General features: G+C 39.7%; 1 protein-coding gene across 4 annotated transcripts in view; it reads right to left on the reverse strand.

Annotated features, from left to right (window-relative positions):
• Positions 1–265: 265 nt before the first annotated feature.
• HERC4 (HECT and RLD domain containing E3 ubiquitin protein ligase 4) overlaps positions 266–16494 on the reverse strand; it is a 29483-nt gene continuing 13254 nt past the window's right edge. For 3 of the 4 annotated variants that reach the window (XM_068196838.1, XM_068196834.1, XM_068196835.1), the window contains 17 exons: positions 16187–16263; positions 14026–14150; positions 13439–13498; positions 12844–12955; positions 12377–12566; positions 11193–11365; positions 10098–10214; positions 9101–9124; positions 8497–8595; positions 7272–7439; positions 7026–7169; positions 6011–6177; positions 5149–5215; positions 4854–4936; positions 2283–2466; positions 1642–1744; positions 266–735 (listed from right to left, as the gene is read on the reverse strand). In XM_068196838.1, coding sequence (XP_068052939.1) covers positions 527–735; positions 1642–1744; positions 2283–2466; positions 4854–4936; positions 5149–5215; positions 6011–6177; positions 7026–7169; positions 7272–7439; positions 8497–8595; positions 9101–9124; positions 10098–10214; positions 11193–11365; positions 12377–12566; positions 12844–12955; positions 13439–13498; positions 14026–14150; positions 16187–16263 — 2102 coding nt within the window. In that variant the 3' untranslated portion in view covers positions 266–526. The remainder of the gene's footprint in view (positions 736–1641; positions 1745–2282; positions 2467–4853; positions 4937–5148; positions 5216–6010; positions 6178–7025; positions 7170–7271; positions 7440–8496; positions 8596–9100; positions 9125–10097; positions 10215–11192; positions 11366–12376; positions 12567–12843; positions 12956–13438; positions 13499–14025; positions 14151–16186; positions 16264–16494) is intronic. The other variant, XM_068196836.1, reaches the window with a different exon arrangement.

Consider the following 16494-nt stretch of genomic DNA (forward strand, 5'->3'; position numbering starts at 1 on the left):
CACGGTTTTGTTAAAAGCCATAAAATAAGCTCATATTCAATTACAAGCAATAGAAACCATACTGGTATTGGAACAGAACTATTTTATCACAAAAATTTATTATTTACAAAATGAAAAGTTACCAAGTGAATTTATCAGGGAAGAAGTTAAATGTTCTTACTAAGTGATTTGAAAAACTGAAGCAAGTCTCTCATGCAGTCTCTCACACGCCAAATTGTTTGCATAAGGTGAAATGTTAATTCTTGTTAGTGAAACTTGACTCCCATTCACAATACTCTCATTTTTATTGTAAGATGGCAAAATCCACATGGCTCTGTACAGGAAGGTATGTATTAAGACAGCTCCTCAGTTTTGGAAATGATTTTTTTTGGCTCCCATGAATATCCATACCATCAAAAAACTGAACATTTTTTGCAAATAATCAGTTATATTATCAACTGCATCACTTAATCCACTGAATTTACCACCACAAGAAAGACACGAAAACTCAATGATCCCACGTTACACAGGACTTCCATTTCTCAAGTTATACTAAACTGAAACCTTCATAGTGGTCTATAGCCTGGATCAACTTAGATTTCAGGGTTTCTTTATCTGTGTATTTTGGAAGATCAAGAAGATTAAAGCACGTGTGAGCTACTGGCAGGTAATCTTCTCCCCCTCCTGTTGGCTGGATGACCAGTTTCAGACACTTCATTCCAAGAATTGGAATCCGATCGCTGCCTGTCAGAAACACTGTCAAGGAAAAACAAAAGCTTGTAATTGTACCCAGCTGAAGACTAACATTGTCTGTGTCACATATGCTGCTCTAATCATTGCTGGCCTTTTGTAATCATTGCAGCAATGGCCAGCTTTTCACACCAAAGTTCTGACTGGAAGTCTGGAAAACAGGGAATAATGACTTAACCCCGTCTCTACCTTCTACATCTGAGCTCATAACTCTAATACAAGTGATCCATAAAGGAAAGTATTTCATTTTAGCATATGAAACCAAACAGTGCTTAAAAAAATACTATAAAGTTTTTCATGAAACAGAACCTTCTAACTTAAAATCTATTGGCTGTATCTTTACTGAGCATTTCCAAGAATCTTGTAAACACAGAATTAGTTCATTCAATAAGTAATTTACTTGAACAGGAAACTAATCTGTGATCTATCCTAAGCAAATCCTCACTCACAGCAAGCTTTGATTACTTTATCATCTATACATTACCACTTATATCCGTACCTTGACAGATTTACAATCAATTACTACTCCAAATTTCCATCTCTGTGCAGTGAAAAACCTGGAGGATGTCAACTGTATGTCAAAGCACAGGGAAAGATATCCTAGTTACCAAATAAATGTCACCAGCAGACTAGGTTGTTGGTGTTTTGGGGGGCTGGCTTTTCTTTTTTTTAAATACTGCTCTGACCTACTGTGATGTGTAACTACCCATCACTCAGAATGACACAGGACACCCCCAAGAAAATCAGAGACAAGCTCACAATCAATTTTTTCTATTATGATTTTTTTTTCCCAAACAGTTAATCACATCATTACAGACTAATACTTACACCTTGCCCTCTTATAGCAGGAGCCTGAAATCCCAGTGATCCTGTTCAGTTAGAAACTTCTGTGAAGTAATTTCAAATACTTACACAAAAACTGTTTTTTCTTCTCCAAAGACAACTCGTGAAAAACCTCCCAGAATATTTTAATTGTAGGATGGTCTGCCCAGTATTCTCCTTTGTATTCTGTGTTCTAAAATGAGCAGGAAATGGGGTTATTGCTTGCTCACAGAACAGCTGGATAAGCTGACACTGCAGCAGAATGAATGCAGTTTGTGTACAGGGACACAGCAAGAGACACTCTACTACCACTTTCCTCACTCCATTTTCTTCAGCTGTTCAGTCTCAATTCAATATAGGGACACATGCCTGCACTGCAAAGCATTTTCAATCCCAACAGAGACCAAGTCTCACTGAGCTCTGACAACCGAGAATATTTACTTTCAATAACTGTGTGCAATCACTTCACTTTCTCACGTCTAATATGAAAGATTCGGGGTTCCATGGATTTTTCTGCCTCTCTTGTAAGTCTGATTTCCTTCAGAAATTCGATGGAAAAAGTTAAAGCAGGAAGGTAAATAATATTTTAGGATCTTCATTCACTGATGTTTTAAGATGTCAATAAATAACAGGAATCATGTTAATTGAAACAGAGCTCAAGAGGACACCTGGTTGTTTTTGCACCCTGAAATTAGAATTATACAAAAGCAATAGCTAACTGTGGTTCTTACCTTCTCCAGCTCCTTCCAGTCATAATTTGTGTTCCCAATCACCATTGCCTGCAACTCGCTGGGCTGGAAGAGCTGAAGAACTTTACCTCCACATACTTTGTGGAAGCCTTCATGGAATGCACTGTATAAGGAAGCCACAGATCTATTGAAGATGTAATCCACATATGCATCTACAAAATCTTGCCTGTACAAAGAGAAAGAAAGAATTACGTTAAGGAAAGAAAAAGGAAGTAGTACATGTCATCGTTCTACCAATAAACCAGTGGCCATTTCTGTACAGAACAGAGCACAGAAAATGACTCTACAAGGAGCCTAATGTATTGCATTGTCTGCTTTATGTTACAACCACAGTGAAGATAAAATGGCACATGAATGTATTTCCCCAGCACACCCCCAAGGGCAGTCTGCAACAGAAAAGCAAGAACATTTAATGTTATATACTTCAGGCACCACAAACATCTCCCGTATTTGTGTGCATTGCAGTGAACTGGACTCACTGGCAACAAGCTGAAAGGCCTGAATTGCAGGGAGTGTCCTGAAAGCCACTAATCAAACGCACAGTTCTATTTTTTAAATTAAGAAGATACCGTATTTGCATGAAAAATGCAAATCAACTTCCAAAGGACATTTGAGTCTTGCACAGTAAAAAGACCAGTGCCAAGGAGCTGGGATACGGAGGAACAGATGGCCTGTTATCTGTGCTTGGTACAAGGAGTTCTCAGATCCTGCTGGAAACATCTCCAGCAGCACTTAAGGGAGATCTAAAACTTCTTGATGTGATACAGCATTTATGATAATTTTTGAACTCAATGCCAGTGAACACTGTTTAGTTTCTGCACTGGCAGTGACCTCAGTTGTACATTACAGCTATCCCACCAATGCATGTTCACTGTGGAAAGAGAGGATGCATTTCAACACCACCCCCAGCCTTTGAGTAACAGCACCAGTAGTTTACAGAATCGTATCAACACATTTACATGATATGTTTATTGAAGCTGCTGCACTGAAAATGCTGGAGATGACCAAAGTGGTGATCCACACTCCTCCCCTTCGGCACTCCACGAGATCTCCCTCTTATCCATGCTGTGTAATTACACAAGGGCAGGTAACTTGTGTAACACTATCAGTGGGAAAAGTCACTGATAAACTAATTTATATTATAAAATTAATTGAAGCATCATGGAATATTTGGAGCTTCAGAAACAGGAATTCTTCACTACTGCAAGACAATGTGTGCTAACAACGCAGCAGGCATTCCAGAGGCACCCTGAAACTTTTCCCATAATTCAACCCCAATTTTACAGTCACTTAGTGACAGAACATCAAACCTACACCAGAGAACTGCAAAGCTACAGTGTTTTCCATGTGCATGCAGTTCTCATGGAGTGTGCTCTTTCCATTCAATTCTCCCATTACGCTGGGAGAAGTACAAGCACAGAGAATTCATAAAGATGAAAGAACCGACTGGAAAATTCTGCAAAAAGGGGACAAGAGCACCACCAGGTATGTTCTGCCAGTCCTCCAGGAGCAGAAAGGGAACAAAGGGCAGGAAAAGCTGTTTTAATAAATAAAAGTTACAGAATCCTTGATCGAGGATAAAACCCCTCCTGTCACACACTCTTCTGACAACAACACTGGATTAACTTACTTAGTGTAATCTGCTCTACAAAGGGAAAGCTTCACTGAAATTATATTCATGTATGAATCAGTAGTTGCCATAATGGCCCTTGAGTTGAAGTTCTCATCCTTACTCACTGAATTTCAATGATATGTAGCTTCCTGCAGTGATGCCTTAAGAGTTCAGCTGTTATTTCTTCAAATCCTGTACTGCATTAGTGCATAACTCTAAATTTCATACAAAGTGTTAGTTAACTCTCTTCACATTTATTTAGACAAAACAATCCCTCTGGGCCTGTGACCCAAAGACACCCTACAGCCTCAGGCCCCAGAAAGTATGAACAACAGTGGATTAGGGGGTGAGCAAACTGGGGGTAAATGACTTCATTAGCCGAAGCTGCAATTGGAGGGTTAACCCCTGATACGCAAGCAGACCAAACTTATAATTGTCTGGAAAACTGGTGACCACTGTCCATCTTGGATGTAGCCTCTGGAAGGCTTTTGGCTGCCCAGGGTGTATCCACTGAAGGCCTTTAATAAACACCCACTTTATTCTCTGAACTTTGTCTAGCCTCTGTCCTAGGTAGGCACTCCAAGGCATCAGCAGAACCTCAAACATTTTTAATCTTATAAAATGCTTATGCCTGGGGTTGAAGGGGACCTCTGAAGATCTAGTCCAACCTCCTGCCATGGGCAGGGACATCTTCAACCAGACCAGGTTGGTCTAAGCCACGTCCAGCCCAGCCTTGAGCACTCCCAGGGATGGGGCAGCCACAGCTTGTCTGTGCCCATACAGGACAACAGCTGCTTCAACAACACACGTGAGAAGGGCTGGGGAAAACAGCCAAAGCAGTTTTGCCTCCAACAGCAGTGTCAGAGCTCAGCAAAGGGCATCTCCAGCAGCCCAGTAACACTCCCAGGGCAGCCAGCAACACTGTAACACACACAACTCACCTATTTTGTTTGACTACAGGAATGTCAGCACCTTTAGGAACAAGCTCCTTAATTTCTGTTGTACCAAAATTTTCCACAGTGATCTATTCGAAACAAACAAAAATAGTGCAAATCTTATTTACTGCATAAATACTTCTTCCCACCACTTAGTTGACAGCAACATGAATGGCAGACACAGGAGCTAAAACTCATGGGCATCAGCTGCTGATGCTTTTGTTCAAGCACTCCATCAGAGGCAATTGAAATAGATGGCATGAGCTTGGCAAGACATATTCAAACACTATATAAAACTTACAGTAAAATTAAGACAAAATGCTTCTTCTATGTCATCCTCTGGATAGTCCAGTAGTTGTTGCATTCCCCTGCAAAATAAGTTACAAAATACTTGCATCAGGGGAAAGAAAAATAAGTTTATTTTCCTGAAGTGTTCTTTATGCTTTGATAATTCAAATTTAAGAAGTATCTTTCTACTGTTATTTCATTTATTATTTTACTGACTTGCACCTTGTGTAGTGCTGGGAAATTCCAAGCAATCATTTCCTTTTGGTTATACCACAGGGTGAAGAGAGAACATTCCTATCTTAAGGCTTCAGCTAAGGGGTTCCCAAAGCAGAGGCAGTTGGTATTTAAAAACCACTGAGTAGCTCTTCCATTAACATCTTTGATTTCTCCTTGAATCTATGAAAACTGTGGCATCCACAACACTGAGGCAATCAAGCATCCTCTTCTGTTCATTTGAGCCTCCCTACCTCCTAGTCAGTCCCATTCAAATCCCTAGTCAAAAGTAAGTATTTAGCATGACTTTGTTCCTGAAATAAGCAAAACTATTTTCTTGACGGATTCAATTTAGAACAGAAACTATGTTCCCACTTAGGCTTATAAAATTAGTGGCTAAAGCTCAAGGGGTTTGAATTTCAAGGTTTTTGCCCCTCAAATGCTTGCAGGATCATAAAACAGAAGAGACAATCAGTAACACCAAGCACTGAGACACAGGTATTTAACAACTCTACGTGTCAAATGTATCAAATGGCACCATGGCTGCAATTTACTCTGAGCTGCGTACGCAGTTACTGTGGAAAAGAAATGTTATGTTCTTAGAGGAAAATGTTGATTTCAAAATGAATTTCTACCAATACCTGTTTTTCTTTCTTGCTTACCTGCCAACATCTGGCATCAATTCTTTTAAATCATCCAGGGATGGTTTCTTATTCAATAGCTTTTTGTACAAAGCCAGAGGAAAGTGAAGGTCTACAATAGTAAAATTATATATTGCTAGCCCACAGACAACACCAATCAAATGAAACAAGTCACTGTCTTCAAAGGTCTAAGAACAGAAAACAGACAAGATGGTTTACAATAAAGAAGTTATTTTAACCTTGCAGAGTCCAGGAAGAAGTGTACAGTACAGTATAATCTGAGTGAATTTAATTCATATTTTCTTTAAATATGTATGTATCTCTAAGTACCAAGAAAACAGGATAAAGTTTAACCAGCTGAGACTGAAACCCAAGGGAACAGAATCCTTTCTACTTTAAAAGGCTGAGCTGCAACATATTCCATGTTACAGGGGACTGCACTAAGATTCTGGTTTTGTCAGTGACTTCCTATTGCACTACTCAGTGATTTAAGATGTCAATTAAAAAAAAAAATTGTTCTGAGGAGGAAGAGGGAAGAGTTCACTATTGACACCCTCAGAATTAATTACCAAGGCTTTAAACACACCTGTGGAAATGTAAATAGTCAGGTATTTGGGATCCAACCACCCCAGTCGGTGTTCCCTAGAAGAGGACTGAAAAGCCAGGGATCAAACCTTCCAACAAAGTACAGCTCCACGAGCACCTATCACCCATACATGGAACTGCACACAGGAAAACTGTTCAACAGGCCACCTCAAGAGTTTGTCTCTGCCACCTGGATTTCCTGATTCTGCCCTGGCAATCAGTTTGTTCTGGCTACTTCTTCCTAAAAAACCTGGCAGGCTTGGGGACAATCAGTAAGGAGTAAACAAGGAATGGGGGAAGTTTTGATCTAAAAATGACAAAAATGAACTTTTTTTGAGAATACTTGCTTCAGTTCCTATTCCTGCAATAAAACAAGCACAAACTACAACATTCATATATTATTAATACACATACAGTAAGTTAGAGCGACTGAATTCAAACCACAGCCTACCTTATCAGAGAACCAGATCAGCCTGGACTCCTCGTAATACCTGAACATTCCATATTTGGGATCTAGCAACTCCCTCATGATGAGCAAAAAAAATTCTTTGCGAACGCCTCCAGCATCGACAGCTTCCTCCCCTACAAAAATAACCTGAAACACACAACTCAGTGAGCACTGAGCTGCAAAGAGATTGTAAAGCAAGGTTTGTCCAAAAACATCTCCCCGCGCTGCGAGCAGCGCGTCCTGCGATACCTTGAGCGGCTTCTTGTAGTCCACATTCTTTGTTTTCCTGAGGACCTCCACAGCATCCCCCACAATGTTGTCCCTCCGGACCATCAGGATCAGGCAGGGATTGACAGATTCAAACACTGGCAGGAAGAGAGAAGACAAATTCTGCCTGTGGGCCTGATCGACAGCCATCTGGAGAAAAACAAAGAGAAAAACTCCTGTCAATATTAACTGTCCAGCAGTCTTGTCTGCAGAAGTGCAGGTGGGAATATACCAGCACAACAGCTACTGAATTTGCCCAAGTTTTCTTTGTATTCCTCTTATCTTAGGAAGTATTTGATTTCAGGAAATATTTTTCCTTTACCCATTGCTCTCAGGGAAGTATCAGAACCCAGATTTTGACATTCCAGTCAAAATACCTTGGCTAACAAAAGGAAGCACAAAGATCCTGTATTTCATCTAATGAAGAGTAAGCTGTTTAATATAAACTTGGCATGAAACCAAACATACATTAAAAACTAATTCACAGCATGAAAAGCAATTCAACTTGCATGATAATTTTTGTATTAAAATGTGAACATTTCCCTGAATCCATCAAATGTCGGTACTGGCTGTACATACACATTTTTAAAGGTACATGAAACAACAGTTATTATTAATTAAGAGCAAGGTAGCATTTTCCTGCAGAAGCCCATTACTTGAGCATGACTTACATCATCTGGTTATTTTCAGACTCAGACCAATGACCCAGGTAACATTCCAAGTCTGCTCATGGGGAGGTGGGGCTGTGTTTTGGTTGTGTGTGCTTGGGGTTTTATGTTTGTTTGTTTGTTTGGGCTGTGGGTTGGGTTTTTTATTGTTGTTTGGGGGTTTTGTACCTACACTGTGGGTTGATAACACATAAAAAAGCCAGCTCACTACTGAAGGGAAAAGAAGTTCTTTGGAAATGTATGGCAACTACAAAACAGTCTGATTTCAATGTGATCCCAAACCCACTACCCTCTATTGTGTACATACCCTGAGATTAAAACTAGATCCTTCGATTTCTATGGGGGAGAGATTACACAGACTTCAAAACCCAAAAAACCAACAACAAAAACACAAAGAGCCAACGAACCAACCAACAAAAAAAAAATAATCACCCAGAACAACACCAACCAGCCAAACAAAAAAAACATCAGGAACCCCCAAGGTCCCCAACTCAGAGAAAAAATAATGAATACACACCATTAAAAACAGAGCCTCCTACCTGCATCTGTATGATTGCATCTGTTTGCAAGAGAGTTGTCTTTGCCTGGGCATCAAATACAAATGGGTATGTGCAAATTATAACAGGAATATCTGTTAACTGCAATGAAAAGAACCATGTCACAGCTCAGCTTATTCAGAAGCCACAATCGTGGTTAAAAAAACCTTTACAGTAGCACTCATTCAATACATCTTTTTTACTGGAAAGAGAACTCAACCTTGACTTATCAATGCAGAACCAAAGCACCTTAGGAACATTAAGTAGATTTAGTACTTCAGCCAAAAACAAACAAAACAAAAACCCCGGCAAAACTCAATCAAGCCAAACCAAATCAAGCCAGGCACAAACGACACTCTCACGTAGCACATTTTCATTTCAGAACTGTTATTGCAGCTAGTGGGTATAGAAGTAGCCCTTTTTTCCAACTTCTGTTACAAATTTGCAATACAATTACACAGTTTTGCACCACAAAGATTTTTTTCAGATTACAGCTATGGCTAATTTGAAGCTTTACTCCCAACAGAACACAGCAGACAATCCTTAACATTCACATTTCTGATTTCCTTACATTCTTCAAAAGAAATCAGATTGCAACCAATCTTACCTCAGTTAATCCATGGTTGACATCCTATGACAGCATTTGCACAAAGGTAGCAACAATTAAGATGAAAAAGCAGCATTAGTGTCTGCATTAATTACTCATCTCTGATGTAGAATTTTAAAAATATTTATTTACTGCTTCCCCCCAAGAGAAGGTTTACTGAGAAATAAATATTAACCATAAACATTCTAATTCATTTATTAAACACAAGCTTGTCTTTCAACACCCTGTTCATCAGTCTTTGAAAACAGAGCTGTTAAAGTATCATGTTTGCTTGGAAGCACAAAATTACACACTTAAAATGTTTACTTCCACACATTAATTAATGACATCTGCTGGCACTGTTGCAAAATAATAAAATATGGGTGGCTAGATAAAACTTATTAAATTACTTACAATATTCTTTCAAAGCTAAAGTCAAGGAACAGTGGCAAAAACCTATCCAACTCACTAATTCTCTGCACAGTCATTAATTTCCTCCCACTTATCACTCATCTGTTTACAGATGCAGGAATTAATTATCTCAGTTGTGGCTGCTAAACTCAAAGTAGAAAATTCCATCAGTTGTCTGCCCCTGTAGCTCCCTGTTGCACTCATTATCCAAGACAGCTGCAGCTTTCTCATTGACTGGACCTGTCTAATATGGCAATTCAGGTTATTCTGGATGATTTCCTACTGTGGATTATTACATTTCTAACGTTTTTGACACAGCAAGTCTCCAGTGACAGCATTCTGAATCACTTCTGAACTGACAGATCCAAATACTGAGCAGTGTCAGTCCTAAGAATGACACCCTGGAAGAAAAATACCACCTTAACAATTCCTCCTTAGCCAGTACCTGACACGAGTCTGCTCAGCTCTGCTCATCCGTGAAGGTATTTTAATGAAAAAAAGCTCCCAGATTTAGAGAATCTATGGATTTCTTTAAAGGGATAAAACAAGCACCAAACATGGGAGGAAAACACCCACAAAAACCCAAATAAAAATCAACACAACTTACCATTCCCAATACCTGCTGCTGGAACCAGTTGGCATAGTCATTTCTGATATCTATCAAATCTTGTATCTCATGAATGTAAAATCTGTCATACTGTATAACTTGTCCTCTTTCATTTACCTAAGGAAGGGCAATTTATTTTTTATTAGCTTTCAAAGGGATATTTTTCCATGTTTTTCAAGCATTTTGTGTGTCAGTCACAGATACCCAGCCACCAAAAAAATTCAAGAAAAACAACAGTGCCTACAAGAAAGCAAAAAATAACGTTAAAGACACAGATACATGGACTACTCAAAATCCCATCAAAGAGTAAGGAAAATACAATTAACTGCACTACAGTATTGCATAACAGGGCTGCCACTTTGAAACATGATATGACCTCACAGGAACAGTGATAATACACATAGTCATGTACACAAGGGAATAAATGCTTGTTCCTGTATTGGCACAGGTTTAAGAGCTATGATTCAATAACTCTAGTCTTAGTTATTAGTATGAACACTATTACCTGTGAGCAGAGGAACAGTTTCCATTTAAAAACAATAAGCTTAAAAAAAAAGAGCGATGTGGGGAAAGTAACTTTATACAGAGGCTTGTCTCTACAGTACAATTTTAATCCAGAAGCCTCCACATTTTCCCAATACTAATACACTTCTTTTCCCAAGGACTGCCAAGCCCTGCTAACCAGAGCAAAGCAGCAAGTTAGTTATAAAGATCCTGCCTTTATAACCAGATAATCTAAGTCTACTTTTCACAAATACCTCCCACATCCCCCTCCGAACCACCAGATACTCAAACTGCAAAATATCCCAGAGCTGTCACCCCTTTTCCCCCACTCACTTTAATCCATACCCTCACAGAAGCAAATGACTGGGTAACTCTGTGTTCCCAAAAAATAGTTAATTCCATCATCATGTCAGACTAGAATCCAGAACCCCAATGATTCATAGGTCCAGATGGAACAACTGCAGGTTTTTCTGTAGATGCAATTCTGATCTCTCAAACCCATCAGTAACTTAGCTTCTACCAAGTACCCAGCACAGAGATGCTGACAAAGCCAAGCAGCCAAGGAACCGTTCAGAAATGCCACAAACGTACTCTGTGCAGTATTTCCAGAACTCTGAAGGCTGTGTGTAGGAAATTGGTGAGTATTCTTCTGTCAGAAGGTGGAAGGCCCATCTTGCACAGCTTCAGAAGGTGCACTACGACATCCTTGTAGAGTTCCACTATCTTGAGGAACAAGGGAGGTTCAAGTACAGACCACCAGTTTTCTGTCAACACACGGTGAACACGTAAATTTAGGACCTGTCACTGCCACACTATGTTATGTTATCCTCTTGACCAAGAAACATGTTTGGCTAGAAAGCATAACCAACTACAGACTCTGAAAAAAAAAAGTTGCAGCACAACAAATGGGCTACTGTTACACATCAAATCTAAGTCCCCTGAAGTCTGTTCATCCAGACAGTGACATTTGATAAAAAATGTTAAATAATGTAACATTTGATAAAAAAAGATGGCTCAAAACCTGAAATCTTAAGCAAACAGTAGTGAGAGCAATGGAAAATTATGGAAAAGGACCTAGAGCTCAAAAAACTCAGTTTGCTCTTCTTTACTCTCACCAAAAACTACTGAAAAAACCAAAGTGAGATTACAAGGCAAAGCATAACAGAGGAAAATTAAAGTAGCCTCTCAAAAAGAAACCAATTAAAAGCAAAATATTCCAAAACCAATTCTTTAAGCTGAATTTCTTTAAGCTGAGTCACAAGAAGAAAGTGTAAAGAAGTAGAGTTAAAAAACCAGAGCTATCCTCAGCTGCATATTTGAAGACCACATCTTGGCACCAGCAAGAAAAGATCAACTGCCTCAGAAGCTCAGAACAGGTGCTGTAGTCACAACCAAGACAATTTAACATCTGCTCTGCAACGCTTCTGTAAATTGCTTAGAGCTTGTTAGCTGTCTGACCACATAATTTTCACTTTAAAGAGCAAAGACACATATCAATTACACTGAACTACAGGGTTTAATTCCTCCCAGATGGCATCAGTCCAAAACCTCCAATACCAGATGAACTCACAGGGATGGCCTGTTAACTCACCCTGAAGCAACAGAGTAAGTGTTTTCTTACACCAAGCAATGTTAAGCCTTAACTTTCTCACTGGAGAATTGTACTGATGTAAATACACAGCAGGGGCTGCCAAGGCCAGGTCTTCACTGATGGAATTTCTGTACATTTTCATCTGCAGATCCTTAGTTTTAACAGTAAAAATTCAGTTTCTTACCAAGAACTTTCAGAGGAGCTTTTTCTAGGTTCAGAATAGCTGCTCCAAAAGGAATAGCTAACGTTGTGAAATTGTTTTCATCACTCATCAGTGGGCATTCTGGTAGAGTGAGATACAGCCTCAAAGCTTCAACATCTGGTAAGGAGCTGGTCAATTTGGGAATAAGGTTCTTTTCCAAACTAGCTGCCACCTACAGCACATTAGAAAATTCTGTTTATTTTAACACAATTGAGATTTTAAAACAAATGCCCATGCAAATGAAAACTAATCTAGAAAACAATAATTAAGAGCTTCAGTGAAAACTATTACACATTTAGAAAATGTCAGTAAATATTAAAATAGAATATGCTGATGTGTCACCTAATTGTCACAACAAAACACGGTTTCACACATTTGCAGTCTATATTATTGAGTACATAAATCTCTTTACAGGGCTGGAAAATGTAGAGAAAATAAGCAGCACAAACCTGTTGTGATATGTGAGTATGCTCAGGCTGTATGAGTTTGTGAAAGAGTAGTCTAGCAGCATTCATGTCAACCCCTGAGAATCTAGTGCTGGTTTTGTAATGATCATCATTGCTGCAGGAAGAAAAAAACCAGAAAGACTGAATCCTGTGTTCTCAGCAACTCAAGACTTTTACCCCTTGAATTTTAGACCTACTGAATAAGGATTTAAAATATGTCAGACTTCCATGTTTTATATGACCTTAGAAACAACTGGAAAAAATCTCCTCTGACCGCAAGAAAATCACACAAAAAGACTTGGATGTACACCAGCCCATGCAAGGAACTGCCCTTGAATTACCAACAACCAGTGGCTGACAAATGTGATGAGCTCTGCTGGCTTACACGGCAGCAGCCAAGACAGGCTGGAGCCATTCTCACTGGGGCAGCTGACAAAACACAGGGCACAAAAGAAGCAGGAGTTTCAACGGAGGGTATCAGAGCACCAGTGAGACTGGAAACCCTGGGAAGGTGTCCCAGCTGACACAAGGGACACCAGGAAGGCAGCCAGCACTAATGCTGTCCACAGGAACACTTGTTAAAAACCCACCCCCTTACCTCAATGCCAAAAAGCTCCCATTCAGGCACCCAGCAGAGGAGAACGTTCCATCAATTTCACTGAAATTGGTCACATGAAAAATTACATTTGGTTTTCCTTTTAAAAATTAGCATTTGCAATAAAAAATCCTGTATTTAATCCCTAATGAATTACTTTGTGCAAAGGATGGGACTCTGACTCAAATGTGACTAAACAATACTAGACTAAACCTCCATTCAAGACTCAACACTTAAGACAGCTCAAATCACAGCCAGTCTTTCAAATCAATTCCTTTGCATACTCTTTCATTAAAATAGAAGCAATAATCTTTGAGTTGTTCTCATATTCCTTTACATGTATTGCTATTTTTCAATGTGCAATTAGATACTTAATTTCATCTTGTATAGTCATCTAAACTGGAGAAGAGATGACACAGTCTGAAGGATCTAAACTACTCAGCAAGCACGACATGAAAGCACAGCAAGAGCTCTGCACGTCATAAAACCAGTAATTACAAATAGCTCTGCTATGTATGCCCAAAGCCCCATTAATGCTCAATTCAGAAGCAGAATCACCAAAGACTACTGCTTTCCCTTACATCACTTACTTAGCTATCTCTACAGGAAGTCTTCCAGATGGGAAACTCAGCAATCTTTGAATAAACGTTTCATTCACAGTCCAGATCTGCTTCAAAAGGTCAGGATACCTAAAATCATCTGGTGGCACCATGTTCTAAATAAATTTTAAAGAAAGCATAAAGAATCAGGCACACAAAATTGATTTCCAGAAAAATCAGCGTAAGGTTGAGTGTCTTAGCTGACAGTTTGCCTACCCAGACTCTTGCAGTGAAATGCTCTGTGTTTAACAGTTCTGCATTCCCTGGGAAAGCAGAGCATACACTAGAACCATCTCGATTAGGTGGTAATTCACACACCGTGCTTAATGGCAACTCCTTACACATTACTTGTCTCCATGATGAACACTAACTGAGCTTTAGATGTGAGCAGCAAGCATCTCCCCTCAGCCACCAGGAGCCACTTAGCCCCCTGCCAAGCTGTGAGCACACAGGAAACCAGCCGTTCCATTTTTCAGACAGATGTTCTTCCACCCCACTTCCATCAGGCTCCTCTGAGCAAGAATCATGCTTCTGTGAACACGCCCTGCATCACCAGAGGAGCTGCATTCAGAAGTGCTGCTCATATAAATGAATTCCACTAAGAGCCGTGATAGTGAAGAGGAGGAGAAGCAAGATCACTGTTTTCAGTAGGAGCACTGGTTCAAAAGGAGATGGCAAATAGCACCAAAACCAAGAGAAAACTATCAAGAGAAAACATTCCTCCCGATTCCTCCCGATTCCTCATCTGACAGCACTGAGCAGACTCAGTGTGACAATGACCACCTGCTGCCAAAAATCAGCACTTCTGATCCCATCCCACAGCATCAGGTTGAGGAACACTTCCACCATTTCCCTTCTGTCCAGCCCAAGAAAACAACTCAGGGAACTGAGCAGCCCAAAAGCTGACTTGAGAAAACTGATTTTGGCTGGGCCACCTTAACTGGCAGGGACACACAACCCCCAGGGGGGTACAGTATGCACAGAATTTTAGAACAATTCCACACGAATTACCAGAGAGGGATACTTCTGCAGCATCAAAGTTCATCTATTGCTAATACCTTTTGTACAGAACAAGCCACAATAACTGCATTCATACAGTCTCCAGGTCACCTCACTTAGTCAGTCAGAAACTACTCCAGTAATTATGAAAATTGTACATAAAGTTATTAAGGAAGCTTTAACAGACACGTTTTGAGTCTCTATTATAAGCAATTTTCCAGTTTACACCTGCTAAGCAAGTTTCTCTCAAATACAGCAACAGTTAACACTCTATCAGAATTTAGAAAAAGAACCCTACAAGTCAATCCTAGAAAAACTGCTGATTCTGTACAAGCTTAACAGGCTGTGAGCAAAAAGCACTGCTGCAAGTCTGACTTGTACTCAGCTTTTCTTCATAAACACGCTTCCCCACTAAAATCCATTTTCCCTTGTGTCCAAATCAGTTTTCACCCTACATACTCAACTCTTGATGCTTCATTAATCCCCATGGTCTAATATCTGCTGAGCTGTACTGGAAACAGTCCCATGAATCTTCATCTTGTTTTTATTTTATCTCCCAACTCACCCTCCAATAGCATTTTCTTTCCATCACACTTCCACATTGCCATTTTTAATGTAAAGTCCTTCTAGACTCTTTTACATACTAGAATTTAAACAGATCAATTCTTGTTACTTTAAAATGTAAGCTTTAAGGCTAGGATAAAACTGACTTAAAAACTACGTCACCACCAGTAATTTTTAGCAAAAAGCTCCATTTGTTTCCTTACCACTGTAGTAACTTTAAAATGCCTACAGAGCAGAAGACACCAAAGCTGCTGCTGTCAGGAGCTATGAGGAAGACTGGGCAAGGAGCAAAGGGCTCAAATATTCAATCAACTCTTCCCTTATGACATGAAAAGAAGTGCATTCATCCATCAAGAAAAAAGCTTATGCCAAAAAAGTCTCAAGAGCTTCCCAACAGCTAACACACACTAACTGGATCCAAGTCCTCCAGCTGCTACCATGACTTAATGCTTTTTGCTTCCACACTGCTCCAACAAACGTTACAATATGGTCACATGCACCTTCAACACCAAAATCATTTAAAGTACATCCAAAAAACTAAAATCCAACTTTCACAAGCTTTGGAACCAAATTACACCTAATTTGTTACCTGCGGATAGAAGTAGTGTGCAAAACTTTGGTCCCCACCAGAGAAAATTCTCTTTACACAGTAGCACTCCTCACTGTCTGTAATAGGAATAAAAAACAGGCCACTGTGAAAATGTGAAATCGAAAATGATTAAGACACTGCAATCAACACTCAGTTACAAAAAGGCTCCCTCGTGGCAGAACCTTGATACAATACACTGATACACCAGTGAAGTGATACAGGGGTAAAGAGCACCTTTCCCTGAGGCAAGCTCTACTCTAGTGCTACCAGAGGCCCTCACCCACCAGCCACAGGCATGTAATTCCTAC

Source organism: Anomalospiza imberbis, chromosome 8 (genome assembly GCF_031753505.1).
Source record: "Anomalospiza imberbis isolate Cuckoo-Finch-1a 21T00152 chromosome 8, ASM3175350v1, whole genome shotgun sequence".
NCBI lineage: Eukaryota > Metazoa > Chordata > Aves > Passeriformes > Viduidae > Anomalospiza > Anomalospiza imberbis.